General features: G+C 41.7%; 1 protein-coding gene across 2 annotated transcripts in view; it reads left to right on the top strand.

The window, feature by feature from the left end:
- The first annotated feature begins 206 nt into the window (after nt 1-206).
- Nucleotides 207-16,410, top strand: part of LOC115394077 (RNA-binding Raly-like protein) — a 33,200-nt gene continuing 16,996 nt past the window's right edge. For both annotated transcript variants that reach the window (XM_030099231.1, XM_030099230.1), the window contains exon 1: nt 207-346. In XM_030099231.1, coding sequence (XP_029955091.1) covers nt 310-346 — 37 coding nt within the window. In that variant the 5' untranslated portion in view covers nt 207-309. The remainder of the gene's footprint in view (nt 347-16,410) is intronic.

Raw genomic sequence — 16,410 nt, 5'->3', positions numbered from 1 at the left:
ACAATGATAATTATTATGATTACAGTCAATCTGAACTCGTTTAAACACGTTTTGCCTCCCCATGTCCGACTGTGTGGTAGTTTTCTTTGTGAGCGGTAACGCCGGTGGTGTTTGCGGGCGCGAGCCGCGCTGCTCCCCCCCTCCGCCTCCCCGGAGCTTGGTACGGTCCTCGCTCCGGCGGCGCCTCCTGTTCTCCGTCTGACGGTCTCATTTATCCTAGTGCTAAAGTACCGCGGCGCGCGCGCTCGAGCCCTCACGCCGTCCGTCCCTCTGACACCTGAAACGAGCGCAAAGCTGGACCGCTACATAATGACCATGTACAAACGGAAGCGTCGCAACCGTCGATGTGAGTTTGCACGGCATCGCCGAGGCTTCCTCGCGCGCGAGGACGTTTTCCCCGCGCTCATGTCGCTCTCGCGCTTTGCTTTAAATACAAGTTGCAATTTACTAAGCGGGGGAATATGCATGCTGAACTGCAATCAGATTTCTGTAAACGCTCGCAGGCCTGTTTAAATAGTTGTAATTTGCATGAGATGAGCTTTTCCTGTGATTTTTGCAGGAGGCGACAGCGTTTGTCTCAGATTGCATTATTTCTCCTCTCAGCCTCACAGTGTTTTTGTTTGTTTTGCTGCTTTTATTCATCAAGTCATTAGTTTGGGAAGCCATCCTCGCACCTGCTCTGCTCATTCATTCTGCTGAAGTTGGCATACATTATCATGAAGTGTGTTGACTTATCAAGGCTATGAGGAAGCTATTTATAATGAACAGTTGGGTTCAGTTCACTGACACACACGTATAATTTATTACCTCGGAGCTATCAATGCAAACTGCGGCGGCGAAACTTCCTAGCTGGTGATTTGCATATTCATAGACGATTTCTGTAGTTAGTACACAGCTTGATCCCCTTCTAATTACTGTATCCATGTGGTGAGGGAGGAAAATATTAGTCCTGATTCTGCTTCTGAATGTATGTCGCATCTCAACCTCAGAAGCAATTATGAAATGGGAAAAGAATCGATAGTCATGCCGTTCCAGCCATAAATGTTTCCATAATTCTCTGAATGTTTGTATAGATTTGAACAGCGAATGTGTGAGGTAAACCATATATACAATATTTCTTGTTTTATATTATATTATTGTCGATATAATGACAATGCGATCCTAAAAGTAACCATCAGAGTGAATTAGAAGTAATAAAATGTGCTGCAGTCTGGATGATGTTGTTGACCAGCAAACCTGTGAGATCTATGTGCACAGATATTCACAGCAGTGTTACGATACACTGAACGGACTAAAGCGCCACTGCCTCACTTGAGAAATTGGAAAAATGTCCAAACAAGTAAGAGGTTTGCCAATTACCCATTGGCACTTGTTGTTGGCACAATATTCCACAGAGTGCACACAGTCAGGCAACACCTTAATTTCCCTCTTAGCCTCCTAGACATCAATAAAGGTTTTCAAGTGCTGGTTTGTACTCTGTGTGCTCAGTTTTGAGAAGATAACTTGGTGTTTTTGTTTCCAACAAAGAAAATGGAAACGCATATTGTCCTTTGGCAATAGATGTAGCTGCACACCTTTAGTGGATTTACAGCCTGAATGGAGACAATGTGGGAGGAAACCCAAATTTGGATGCTGAGCTCAGAATTGGTAAGGCAGAGATTCAGGCACTATAAGTAAAGAGTGAGACGGTTACTCTGCCTCTGACTCTAGGCTGAAATTGGTGAAGAGCTTGTTTAAGAGGGCTGTTCTGAACTTTATCTGCCAGCCATTAGGCCAGAGAGACTGTCAGGGACTGCCAGCGGCTATGAACTACAAGACAATTTTTCTATCTCATTATATTCAGACTTAATCTTTTGTGGATGACAGATGGAGAAATCTCAGGGTTTACTTAAAAACACAAACCGCTGGTGCTTCAGCATCAGAGGATGCAGCCTTTGCGTTTCCTGCAGCTTGATGAGATATTTCTGCAAAAAATAGACCTGTAAATTCATCGAGTTGAAGGCTGAGTTCTGTCAGGCGCCGGTGGGAAGGAGAGATGATCAGAACGTACTGAAGGTCTGCTGTCACTGATGAATGAGCAGCACATACTGCTGACTCAGCAAAGGTGGCTGTGAGATTGATGTATAACTGGGAGTTTTAAGTTGATGGATCTTCTGGGATTTCAAACAATGCCTACTTTTTAATGTGCTTCTTGATACAAGTGAGGGTATTTAAGGTTTTACATTAACAGGTGATGGCCAGTATTGGCGGGGTCCGTTAAAAACAAACAGCTGGCCTTTTGAAGTCAGTCAGTGTAAATCTCTCGGAGTGGAGGAAGTGGTGTGTTTATGATGTGCTCAGCCTCCCTCACCACCTGCTGCAGGTCTTTATTGTTCTTCACTGTACAGCTGGAGACGCAGTACAGCTGTAGGTCAGAAAGGCTTTTATGGCTCGCCAATTAATCAGCAGAGCATGAGTAAAGCCAGGCCACTCCAGGTTACGGAGAAAGTGAAGCCTCTGCTCCACCACTTTCACCTGCAAATAAAAGCTTTTTAAATGAAGACTGGGTATTGATCAAACAATTAGCAACTAAAGATCTGCAAGAACGATCTTTGTTCAGCGTTGCCCCGAGGAAACTTTGTTTTTGTTTGGTTTGTATTGAAAAGTGAACTCTGTGCCCAGGAGAGTATTTAATTAGGAAGAGAAAACCTCTCGGCTCCTTTTTTTTTTTTTTTTTTTTTTTTTTGGTAAATCTGGGCACGAGTCTTCAAGCATGAGTACTTGAGTTAAAGTCTATAAATATTTAAGCTCTTGCAGCCGAGGAATCTTTGGAGATCAAATGTGGGTTCAGTCCTCTGAACCAAAGATATTTATTTTTCTGTATATCTGTGTGTTTTAGTCATTCATGTATGTTCAACACAGTATAGTGTGATTACATCTTAACGCAGCATAAATCTTTGGATAAATCGAAGTAACTTAACCGTAGACTTTTTTTTTTCTATGCCGCATTTTTTTTTGTTTGTTTTTTATTTGTTTGGGTTTTGCTAACCTAAGATCTTATTGTTTCACTTGTGTTTTCCGTCATGATTGAAGGCTGCGCTGCATGACAAACAAATGTGTCCCTCTGTGGGGCAGCTGTTACTTCGTGGCTTTGTGTGCATACTGCACTGTTTGTGGTGGAAACAGGGAGATGGAGCGGGGCAGGCTGTTGCGTCTTCTGTCAGATGTCCTCCATGTATCTCAAACCATGTGTCAAGGGCAGCTGTGTGAGTGAATGTTTTTTTTCCTCCTTCTTCTTCCTTCCAAAGAAGATTCCTTTTTTTTTTTTTTTTTTTTTTTTTTTTTGCAGCTTAGCTCCGTTTTGCCCAGAATTTCAGTTTGCACGTCGATGGTAAGGAATACAAATCCCGGCAACACAATCCTTGGTGGAACCGTTCGAGACTGGTGCTCTGCTTCCTTTGAATAAATCACAAGCAATTACGGAATGTAATCTGTTCCACATACTTTAGCTGCTACTTTAGATGCAGTAGCAAGAGTTTAATGATTCACCAGCCTCCACATTTTATTTTTTTTTTATGGACAAACAGCAGCATCATGCTCCAATCTGTCCTGAAAATGTGATTTAATCTGTCAGAACGGGCCTAATGAGAATCCTATCGGTGATGAAATAATGTGACATTGTTGTCACACGATGTTGCTCCCCCTCCGGCAGTATCGCCCATATTTAGTGGAGCAAAGGCAGGTTGGACTGTTGCCAGGAGAGGCGCCAATCAGAGTGACATAAAGAAAGCATTCAGTGACGCGCGCAGCCTTTGACATCTGCACATGTACGAGTGGCGACATGCAGAGAAAACACCAACACTCACAAGTAAATGGCACCTTATTATCCACATCCCCATGTGTAATAAGCTTTCAGGAGAGGGCATATTGCAAATGCATTTTTTTTTTCTTTCTTTGCTTATTTGTTCCTATTATGTAGATGTGGCATATTTAGAGCATTAGCCTTTGAATGGCATGTTTTAATATTGGATGTAATGTGCACAGTCGACAGATATGGCTGCAGCCTGCATGTACCAGCCTGACAAGTGGGGAAATTAATGTCTGTCAAGTGTCATGGCAAGCCTGCTGAAATAATTAGAGCGCTTGTAACATCTCACTTCCTCTCTTCCTACAGCCCTTGTCTCTCACATGCACTCACATGCACCTTTGTGCGGATGTATAACATGGATTTTGAAAAGCGAGTGCAGAATTACATCGTGATTTTATGCATGTAGGCCGAGAATATGCCTGTCAAATATCTCTCAATCAATAATTCTCTTTAAATCTTGGTTACAATAAAATATAAATGTCCAAGTCGGAATTTCAAATCATCATGGTGTCAGAAACATATTTCTGATCAATCTGTAAAGCTAAAGAGTTTTTAAAAAAAGACACTGTTTTTTGAAGTTTGGAAAGTCAAAGTTGATAACCTGATAACTATTGACTTCTCTCTGTGTTTCTCAGCAGAAACACTAAATGTTGGTGTGTTTGAGATGAACTGCCGGGTGTTTGATTTTACGCCTGGCTCCCCACAGCTGAGCTCCCTCGCCGCGCCGTGTTCATCCGTCCGACAGCGTGGATCGTGTGCTTTTTGAAGTGCATCTTTGTTGACTCGTGTGAGACAGCTCAGTGGGTTTACAGGTCACACTGAGGGATATGATCTTGAACCAGCGCAATGCCTTTATCTGTGCTGCCTGTGCCTGAAGGGGCCGCAGATTATGAGCTGATCCCATTGGACTTTGGTCCCGCTGCCGCAGACAGAAGCCCCGACACAGGGCAAGACGCTGAAAGTCGCACTCGGGTGTGTGCAGAAGGATGCTCTATACGTAATGTTCACTGAACTGTTGCACTCTTATACTGTATATGTTCATGGAATTAGTATGGGAGGATATATCATATACCCAATATCAAACATTCTGAAACTGTCACACATTCTAAAACTATCATGAATCTAGATTTCAGTGAGAGTCACACAATATTATTGCACTCAACACTGTTAAACCAAGAAGCAAACATCTTATTTTCTATGATAATCTTTGTGTATAGCATAGTTTAGATAAGCATAAAACTAACTGATACCACATGTAATTTGTGGTTTGGAGCCCCTCAATTTCAAAATATTCAGAAAGTATCAGTTTCACAGGTAATTGTAAGATGGTGAAATAACCACAAATAATTTTTTTAAGGTATATTAAAAAAAAAAAAAAAATTAGGCAGAACATAAGTGCTTCGCTTTTCATTCATTTAGCAGCAGTGATTCTCCCGAATCCTTGTGGAAGATGAGCTCAATCAGAAGAGCTCAATCAGAATGAAATAAACAATGATTTTGTGACCCTGGAGACTATTAGTGTTGCTCATTCCAAATCCGTTTTATTCATTGTAGTCAGTCATAATTTTGGATTTATGCTTTGGTGTCTGTAGTTGTATATGATTCACTAAAATAAAAAAATACCAAAAGTTCAGGTTACTGTGTTTTAAATGATGGACCACAAGACTGCAGATGGGGTAAATCTGCACTTCACTCTCAGATATGCAAATGTGATGATAAACTCTGAAGGCAATTGATCTGTACATAAGGCTTTAAAAAACTCAAAGTGAATAAGCATTTTCCTGTTTTGCAATTTTAATCAGTGATAAATTACGGACATAATCAGCAAATAAAATTAGTCTGTTTTCTAGTAATCTGCTATTTATCATTTTGAAGTGCAATCTAACAAAAGTGTGTTCATTTCTTATCCAGTGGTTCTCAGAAGCGATGAAACAGAGAAGTCATAAATATTAGCTTCTTGCAGGCAAACAGAACCTTCCACACCAATGGAAGGTCATGTCAAAGTTAGGGGAGCCATTTGGAAGCTGAAAAATACATCTCAAACTGTTTATCTCGGCAAATAAACTTCCAAAAGTCATAAATATTCCTATGGAGTAGCTCTGCTCACTGATTGAGAGAATCCTACAAGCTGTTCAGCCAAGGACATAAGAACAACCTTGGTTCCAACAAATCAAAGAGAGAATGTGACGTTACTGTCAGCTCAGTTAAATGATTCACATTGTCTTTTAACTGTATGTGAAGGTATACAATATCTGTGATGTATTTCATTTTTTAATTCATCCGGGAAAACATAGAAAACCACTTCACCTCACCCTGGACTTTGATTCACAGCTCTTCTGAATATAAATGTCTGATGTTTGATCTTTGAAGGTCGATTGAGCAACGCATTTGATGTGTGGATAAATTGCTGGCCTCCCCGTCAGTTTGTTTTCATGTAATGGGAAGACACTCGTCCTGCATGTCAGCCTGCTGCGACTCCTCTGTTGTTGAGTGGGGTCAGTAAACAAGTTGTTTTTCTGCCAGAGTTTAAAATGTCTCCAGTGTTTGGAGACGGAAAAAGGTAAATGGTTGTTTCTGTTGGCAGGGATTCTTGCACCTTCCGACCTCACTGACGGCTCCACAGGCACAGAACAGTAAGAATAAAGCAAGCGTGCGTCTGAGAGCTAATCGAAGTTAATGTGAGGTCTGATTCTGAATTGAGGCATCAGACCTTTGTTAAAATCTAAGTCTGTTGGGGCACAGTAATGTTCTCGGTGAGAACATATTTTTATGTAGTCCGGGTGAAAACTGCCAGGAGGAACTATTCACCCTCTGCTCGTTGAACACCCCCCCACCCCCACACCCTTCTGCTCAATCATTTTTAGCACTGGGGCATAAAATCCATCTCTATCTCTTAGTGATTACCACTTCTTCAACAGCACATCGGACAAGACACGTCAAATAAATGTATTTTTGTGCTATGTAGCACAATATTTTTATGTCAGTCATCCTTAGAAGATGACGGCTGCTGGGATCGAAAGGTAATAGGAATAATTTCCAGAGTCATGCTGGTTAGTTTAAAGTAGAAGTGAGGTTCAGATGTCCTGCTGTGTGATGCTTTCCTGCACTTGTCTTACCTGTTACCTTAATTACTCCTTATGTTTGCATCAGGGTGGACTAGAGATACATGCTCGAGACTTATGCTTCAAATGCACTCGGGTTTCTTCAGGAAGGACATCCAGCAACGAAATCAAACATGTGGACCACATCATTCACTGTCGCGACCCCAGAAAGGAGCAGCCGAATTGCATTCCGTCTCGTCTTCGTGTTCATTCAGTTCTAGAAATTTTTACTTTCAGCAAAATCAATATGAGTTTCAAAGTGATGTTGATATTGACTGTTTTTATGTCAAGACTTCTTGTAAAGAAAGTATTGCATGATGGAAAAGAAACAACCCTCCTCTGTTTTTTGTTGGCATATTGCACCCAGCTTGAAGAGCTTCCTGAGAGTTTGTGAGGAATATGAGAATCAGGCTGTTCCTGCCCGGCCTTCATTAGTCCTTGGACATTTTCAGTCTAGCAGAGACGAAAGAAGTGTCTGTAGTTTTACGATGCCCATGGCAGCCGGCGCCTCGCCAGCAGGTCATAACGTAGGGTATTAACTATTAGATTCTGCAGTTTCTCCATCTCACACCTCCTGTCTTCCTTACAGATTAGCTCAGACTCACAATTCAGCAAGGACTTCACATCAAACAGTGTGATAAATTTCCCACTTCCGTACCTGTCCCTTCCGCACGTCCATCACCTGCTTGATTGGGCTCCTTCACGCTCTTCTTTGTCTTTGCTTTGTGTCTCTCCTGCTGAGGAACAATTTGCATGATTAGTTACTTTGTTCAATTAATTAAGTCATCAGGAAGATAGGCGACAGAGTTTCTCCCTCCGTGATGCGATGATGGGCAGCTCCCTCTGCGTCCTGCGCGCTCGTCGTCTCTCTCTCTCTCTCTCTCTCTCTCTCTCTCTCTCTCTCTGGTCCTGGGTTTATTGTTTATCTCATCAAATAGGCAGTTGTCGTTTGCAAGAGGAGGCGAATGAAATGAAAGAGCACACAATAGGGGGAAAAAATGCGACAAATGCGATGTGGAACCATCAGCTCTTGTCTGTCTAGAGCTTTTTTCTCTGTTTTCGAAGGAGAAAAGTGCCCATTTCTTATTTTTTGAAGATCCGAGCTGATACATCAGAAAAAGAGCTTATTGTAGTCGATCACCTGCGGGCTGCGCACCTGCAATGTGACTCCGAAGGCAACACCCATGACTTTCTGGGTAATTAGGGGGAGAATGGATGTTTTGTACCTCGGTGGCAGCAGGGCGTCAGGTCAGAGACAGCTTCATAAATTTAGCATCACATCGATTGTCTGGACACAGTGGCAGCGACAGGCCAGAGTGAACCGTTCTCTCTGGGATTCTGGGTAATGCAGCAGTGCTGTAGGTCCATTGTTTGGTCATCAGCTTCGCTTCACATAACTGTTTCAAATCTGTTTCGGGGAACTCATTTAATCTATTAGCTTGCCATGGCAAACAGCTCTAAATGCTACCCATGAGCCTTGGCTCGGTTGCTATGGAAAAGAAGCCAGGCGGCAGCTCGGTGCTGTTGAAAAGTCAAAATGCTTCTCCTTCACAGCTGGGATCTAAACACAATGTTGTAGCTGCAGACTGAACCCATTTAATCTAAAGACTGCACTGCAGCTTTTGCAGCATCAGTAACTGGATGTTAGTGTAGCCCTGCAAGATAGGGGATTAAGGAGCTGTGAATATGTTTTGTTCGATGTCTTGAGATGGGGAACTTAAAGAAGATACCGGCTGCACCAAACCTATATGGAGAGATTCATATCAAGGAAGGTTGTATTGAGATTTTTTGCAGATTTGTGGCTCCCTGAGGATGTTTGTATCCAAATGACTTGCATAAGAATTTTATTTTTACTTCACCATCGGGTTGATGTTTGCGGTGTTGAGAGGAAATGTTGTGAAACCAATTGAATGAAATTAAATCAGCAGTGCATTAAGGTGGATTAGATTAGAGGCGGCACAGAGTAATCCACCTGGGATGATCTGTACTATTTATCCAGCTTTTCATTGCATGTGGTATGCTGGTGTATCATACGACAAACACAATGGGACAAACCCACAGGTGCACAGAAAGAAATAAAAATGGCTTCTTGAACTATAATTCATCATGACATAATTGAAGTCATGTTTTTTTTGATATTATATATTTGTACACCAACAAACGCAGTGATGAAACCTCCTTTGATGTTATTCAGCATGCAGAAAAAAGAGATGGTTTCTGAAGATTAACAATGAAATATGTAATGAAAGTCCACTCAGAAAACAGGAAAAATATCTACCTAAATATGCTTTAATTTAAATTATACCTTAAGTCTCACTAAAACAGATTTTTTTTAGCGGTAGCAGCATAATATCAATAATCATTAATTCAGATGTGAAATTCTTTGTTTAAATTGTTGCACTTTAAAACACATGACCAATTATTTTATGAAGGAAATATAAATTGAGAAAGAGCGATATGTTAAAATGTCATTGTCTGCCTATGTCAAGAAAACTATCATAATTATACTCAAAAACACAACGCCCCCTTTTTGTCAGCCACATTGTTATTCACAAAACCTCTCAGTGAGGTCTTCAGCATTTGCATTACCCTCAGCTGCATTTTGATTTTGGTGCTAATTAGCAAATGATAGCTTGCTAACATGACTAAGATGTTAAATAGGCGTGTAATCATTGTCATTATGAGACTGCTGTGTCCATTTAGCTAAACATAAAGCATGACATGCCACAGCATGGCTATAATCTCCTCTTTGCAGTACACACAGGCAAACTTAAGCCCAGCCCAGGATGCTTTTACCTAAACATACCATGAAAGATGCAGTTATTTTCCCTTTGTGTTTAGACACAGTATTGATTTTTTTTTTTTGTTTTATTTTGTAAACTTTTAATAAAACCGTGATTCTTTTTGTACCTGTCTTTTTCCCTTTTTTTTTTTTTATTTAAGGTCTCGAAGGAGTTCCATGCAGAGAATACCTAACTACAGTGTATATGCCCACTTTGGAACTGTATTGCAGATCAGTAGTACCTGAAAATTTTCCTTCAGGTAAAAAGACCAGCTGCTATGAATTCAATACTGTCTTGTTTATCGAGGTACCGCTCAGAGGCAAACTAGAAATACGAAAAGAAGAGAGGCATGCTTGCATTTCTTCAAGCTAAGCTGAATCTGTGCCTCTTCATTTCCAGTCTCTGTATGAGAGCCCACACATATAAAGCCTGACTCATCATTAGTCGTTTCCCCAATTACAGCCTCTGTACCGCACGGCAGCAGATGTCCAAACAGGTAATTTGCAGGAACAGAAACCAACTAAATCAGCTGTGTTTTGGCTGCTGGGTTTTCTGCTCCCACTGAAAGGAAACTTCTGCATAAACACAAGGTAGTTTGACATGCAAATTACTACTTTTGGTGTGTGTTTGGCTGTGAAATGGGTGTAATTCAGAATGAGGGCATGAGTCAGTGTAAGTGGGTTCAGGTCAAATGAGTGGCACTAATTTTTTTATTTTCTCTCTCCAGATTTACCAAGTCTGCATTTCAATGAGTGACACAAATATATTCATGGTTCATCTTAATTAAGATTTCTTTATTAATTTAGGCTTGCCATATGTTCAGACAATACTCATTATTGCTGTATAAAGAAGTCTGAGCAAAGTGATTTATCAAATGTAGAGTGAATCAGTTTTTATGTTAGTAGTGCAAAGTTATGGATAATAAGAGTATGTTTTCTAGAGTCTGCCAGTCTTCCAGTACTCTGACCACACATATAGGAAAAGTTTCTCTTAGACTCTCCGTCTCTACCTCATCCTGAGCCATATTAACCCCTGCTACCTTTTCCTGTCCACTCCTCTAAAGCCTCGGGCTATTAGCTGCTCTTGTCCTTTCTTTGTTTGAGCAGGAAGAGTCCAGGGTAAGCTGTCTGGTTGGGAAAGAAACAGAAAGCGGGAGAGACACAGATGACAGTCTAATTTGTTTTGGCTTCAGCAGTACCAGGGGGTTTTGTAGTTTATTCACATTCCTTCCAGGAATTTCAGAATGCCTTCCCTTCTCCTGCTTTCTCACATGATTCACTTTACCCGCATGTTGTCCCGTTTCTGTCATCTTTCACACAAGTGCCTGCTCATTCTCAGAGATTCCCTGCAATATGTTGCCATATGGCTGGGTTTACAGCCTTGATTTATTCAAAGCCTCTTTTGAATGAAACTTACATCACGCTATGGTTATTCATCCCTCTGCTAATGAAAGGAGGGAAGGAGTAGGACTTGCAGAGCTTTTGTCGGCTGCACAGGTGTCAAATAGAAAAGGCCCCACAGGTGATGCTCGGCACTGAAATGTCTCATAATGAGCTTCCTCAGTGTGTGGAGACACAAGAAGAAATATGGGATGCGAGAGAGAGAGTGATGGATGGCGAGACGGGATAGATGTCGTCTTGTGCGAGTGCGTGTGCAGGGAAGGGAAAGTGAGGGGGGACGGAGACAGAGAAAGAGACATTGAGGGATAGGCTGAGGCCAACGGCAGAACAGGAGGCATGAGCAAAAGTAGTCTGGAAGAGACTGAGATGTAAGGCAACAAATAAGACCAATAAAACACACAGGCGGGGCCTTCAGGGAGTCACGGATCCTTGTTTTCTTGACAGAGCAACACAGGTCTGTCGTCAGTGATTACTTATGCTCTGTGCCTCTGTCTTTCCACTGCAGACTACCTCCAGAACCTTGTTTCTCCCATGATTCCTCAGCCAATAACAATGCTGCCTTAAATATTTATTCACAGTCAGTTTGTGCTTCTTTCCATGGACTGAGACGCTGACAGATGGAATATTGGAGTCGAGCTCCAACACTATAAATAATTACAATGCAGTAACAATTCAAATTGCATCATGTGTGCATTCACAGAGCTGACAGGTCGGAGCCCTTTTTTCTTTTTTTTACATCATTCACTGCTGAAACAGAGCCAAGTACTTGGTGGTAATTGGTGCATTTTTTTTTCCAAACTAAAAATGGCAAATTAAAGGAATCTAGCAAGAAATTGTTAGCTTGTAAAACAAGTGTTACCACTTCATTCAACTTATACATACTGTCACCAATTATTCTCAAATGCATGTTTTTAGATTGTAATGAAGTCAAAGTAGTCTAGTAAATCTGACACAAACACAGGGAAGACGTGCAAACTCGACAAACAAGACAAACTATACTCTCACGGTCAGGTAGAGACGCTAACTCCTACACCACAGCACAGCTACTGACTGATGAACAGAGTGAAAAATTATGAAATTCTGAAGTTGCACTTTACTGCAAGTGACTTTTTTTATTATTATTATTTTAAACGTCTCTGGCAAAGTCATATCTTTGATATGACTTTGCGCGGGAAGACATTCTGTTGAAGCATCAACATATCCTCCAACAGCCTAACTCATTTTTTGTATATTTTACTCAATTATTTGGCTCCATCAGAGGTGAAAAAATGTCTTTTAACTTCAGGTTCAGCACCATGGAGAGCTCCACTGTCACTGTGGAGGCCTCAGTATGCTTCCCCGTTGCCGCGACATCGTTCCTACGACGTCGCCCTAGCGTAGCCCTACGTCAGGCTACGCTAGGGCTTGACCCGCACCTCCCAAAAATCGTGACTTCGCGTCAAGGGGACGCGCGGTGACGTGAACGTCGAGGGCTGTGATTGGTCCACTTTTGCGTTGTTTATAAACTGAAGTAGAATTCACCCCAAATGCTTTTCTGATTCGAACAGTGCTTCGGGAGAAATTTAGATCCAAAATTGAGCGGCGCAGATCCCTATACTGTTAGCAGACGGGGCTATGTGTATAGCCGCTCCTAAAACGGCTTTAATCGTCCAAAAACTCATTAGTTTCACCAATATTTCATCATGGTCCGCTCACGCCCCTCCTACACGACAGCCTGGTGTTGCCAGATAGGTCATATATGCAGATTATTGTGATGTTGTTGTGACGTATCTTGTCAGCTGATTTTATACAGGTTTTGGAGCTATTCTCCCACTAGTGGAAGCGGGAGAACAGCGCCATCTGCAGTCCGACTTCTTGAGTACAGCATCCCAGGTGTGTGAAAGCAAAAAGGCCCCATCCCGGTTAACTGTCCCGCGGGCACGTTTCCGAATTTCAGTAGCCTCTTTTATCCAGCGTCGGTGTTTATTCTCTTCTGTCCCGATGACTCTCGCTCCATCCTAATCCATAATGTGAAGAAGATGGCTGACAGCTGTCGAAACCGTCAGTAAGGTAAACAAACAAACACAACAGTCTGTGGAAAAGAAACTTCTTTTTGGCATATATGCAGATATATGTTCGGTAAGTTCACGCGTATCTAGATATCTATGTCTAGATATCTATGTCTAGGTAAAGCCGGAGCTACGGAAGCTACATTGTTGTTGTGACTGCCGATTGCGAAACAAAGACACCGCCACGCTCGCCTAGCGGCTTGGCGGTGAAATTGCAGAGGAGGGCGTTCCCTTGACGCAGAAGCAAGATATGTTCAGTGGCGGCGTAGGGTTGCCGGCGTATGAACGACGTCGCTGCGACGGGGGAGCATACCGAGGCCTTTGACATACGCAGACTGACCAACTAAACAGAGTAAAGCAGGATTTTTTATTATTATTTTTTTATTTTTTGAAGCCCATGGTTTCTGCTCCTGACCCAGCAAGCATCTCCATTATACCCAAAGGAGCTCTTAGTTCTGTGCTGATACAAAGTGTTCTGCTATAAATGGCATCAGAGTTTCTGCTTAACAGCATGGATCACAGTCGGTGCCTCTCAGATCCACTTCACACAAGCAGCAGTGAGGACACTGTGAAAGCATTCATTTAGTGCAGAACAGTTTGTCAGAGGGCTGCTGTTATACTATTGTTTTGTCCAATAACGTTAACTGTAATACATTTTTACAGAGCAAAGTTTGTCAACAAGGAATGTGTTTATGATTCAGTGCCCTTCTACTTGAGAGCCATAAATACTGTTAACATTCTGATAGGATATTGCTAATTAAAGCTTTAGAGCTCAAAGTGAATGACAAATTTGGAGACGTTGGTAACTGCGTCATTTGACACCTAACAGCAGTGACTCAATGGTGTCGCGTTTAGTACTGCTGCATCTCAGAAATCTGAAATACATTAAAATCTAGCAACTCCCACTTTCTCCCAAAATTACAACACTTGTTTTTTTCGGATAATAAATGGCTCTAAATTCTCAGTAGCTGTTTACATGTGGGTGGGTTGTCTGGAACTTTGTTTTGGCCCCGATGAAGTGTCTGTGCCCTGATTTTCATCCAAAGTCAGCTGAAATATTGACGAGTTTGTCAAGTGGGTGTGCAAGATTGATGGACTGAGGGATGAATGGGAAATCCATCTATCCGTTAGTCCATCAATCTTGTATAATCACACTGTTTATAGTGTCTTTCTGCTGTTTGATGGCCGATTAATCAGCTCATCACCTCACCTTCGCCTGGCTAGATTCACCCCTGTGAAACATACATGGTTTTTCCAGTAGACCTGTTGCAGGCATATCCTGACGGCTCGGGTCAAAGGTTGCTGAGGCTGCCGAGTCAAGGCAATACCTGTCAGATTCAGCTTGAATGCCTGCACAGAACAGCAAGGACTGGCTGCACTGCATGAAACTTGCACTGGATATGAAAGAAAGAAAAGGATCGTCTGAGATTTCTTGATGTCTCGAGGTCTCTGATGCCAATTATGCGCAGTTGGACTGCTGTGAACTAATTAAAGGCTCGGTCCTGATACCTCCGTAAGTAAACCTCCAGGTTAATGAGCAGTGACGGTAATTACCTTCCAAGTCAGCATCGTGGTCAGTGCAAATATACCCCATCAAGCTGGCACACACGCACTCATGTGGTCATGCTGGTCGGCATGAAAAAGTGTGTTTTAGCATGTCTGAGTAGGCAATGTACCGGGATTTAGTCCCGTTTCTCGTGAGAACATCCACTGGGAGGAGGAGGCTGAACTTTGCCAAAAGCTTATTTTCACCTCAGTGCAGTTCTACTCCCGAGGATACCTCTCATTTGGTATCAGTGGTGAGGAGGAGGTTATAGGAGCGGGGCCAAGCAGACACATTAAATATTTAAGCAAGGTGTGTAGCTGCAAGGGACGAAACAGTAGTACCTCAAAAGCGATCTGCATATCTCCAAAGCATTTCTCAGAGTGACTTCGAAACAGAGAGGAGGTTGTTTATTTCCTCAAGGGCGCTTTTGCTGATTTGCTTTTTGTTTTGGGATCTTATGCCTGTTTCCTTCCAGATATGAAGAAGATTTTCTGGAGCCTTACTCTTTATAAGTATAAAACAAAAGGTTATCATATCAAAAAAAAAAAACAATGAAAAAGCAGATTATGTTACTTTACATAGTTTATTTTTGCCTTCTTGCTGCCTCCCTTTGCCTTTTTTATTCATTTTTATGGGAATAGCATTTGTGCTACTCTCTGACCTCAGATAAGGATCAGAAAGTGAAAAGCGCAGCAGAAGGTGAAATTTTATGGCATATTCTAACTGATGTCAGTAATACAAGTTGGTATCTTCATGCATAAAGTTGGCGGACCGTACGCGCGCCTTTTTACTGTTTTAATGTTCGGGGCTGATTTTGACCAAACTGGCTTGTCTCCCAGAAGCCACTCAGACGATGCACCAAAAGACCTTGCAACACCCTTGGCAATGCACAGATAACCACACGAGGAGTTCTTTATCAATGACTGTCAGGTCACAAAACTGCACTCCTGGTTATTGCCTTTTTGTGTAACAGTGTAAATAAACCACTGTCAATCAGAGCTTAGCATGCGTACATTCACTTTTAGAGGTTGTTTTCCTTGTTTTTATTGCTTTGTTTTCAAGGATTTACTTCTGCCTTACAACAACAAATTCATTTTTGCAATCTCTCCAGTCTCCTGTCTTGCCTCTAGAAAATTGGCTCTCAGACCTCAGCTCGACTTTAGTGAACGTGTCCCACAGTACTGCAGCTTTGTGCGGCGGTCCGTCTCCCAAATGTTGCATAAAAAGTTCAGTTTTACAGTGTAAAATAATAGAGAACAGCCAAAACAACTTGAATTAATATTTTGTTGACTTCATAACTTTTGTGTTTTTATGTGACGAGGTTCTGCTTTGTTCCAATACAACAATCATGAAGTGTGACACATCCTAGCAAATGTGGTCTTTGTACAAATGTTTGCACATTTCCATGTCGAGTTTACAAGTTTGATAAAAATGCTATCTCACATTAGTGTAGATCATTGTAATTAAATGGAAATATGCAAAAAATATTTAAGTTGTCATTTGTGTTTTGTAATCTGCTAAATAAGATCAACAAGTTATTTCTGTGAACCATTTCCTTTTTTTACCAGAAAGCTGTCATACTGCAATAATGACATTTTGAACTGAAATACAACTACTTGCTGGGATAGAATAAAGTTACAGAAGTTTAATTGTATTGAATTCATACAAAATGCAAACCGAAATTT

Source organism: Salarias fasciatus, chromosome 9 (genome assembly GCF_902148845.1).
Source record: "Salarias fasciatus chromosome 9, fSalaFa1.1, whole genome shotgun sequence".
Taxonomy (NCBI): domain Eukaryota; kingdom Metazoa; phylum Chordata; class Actinopteri; order Blenniiformes; family Blenniidae; genus Salarias; species Salarias fasciatus.
This window is presented reverse-complemented; position numbering and strand designations above follow the sequence as displayed.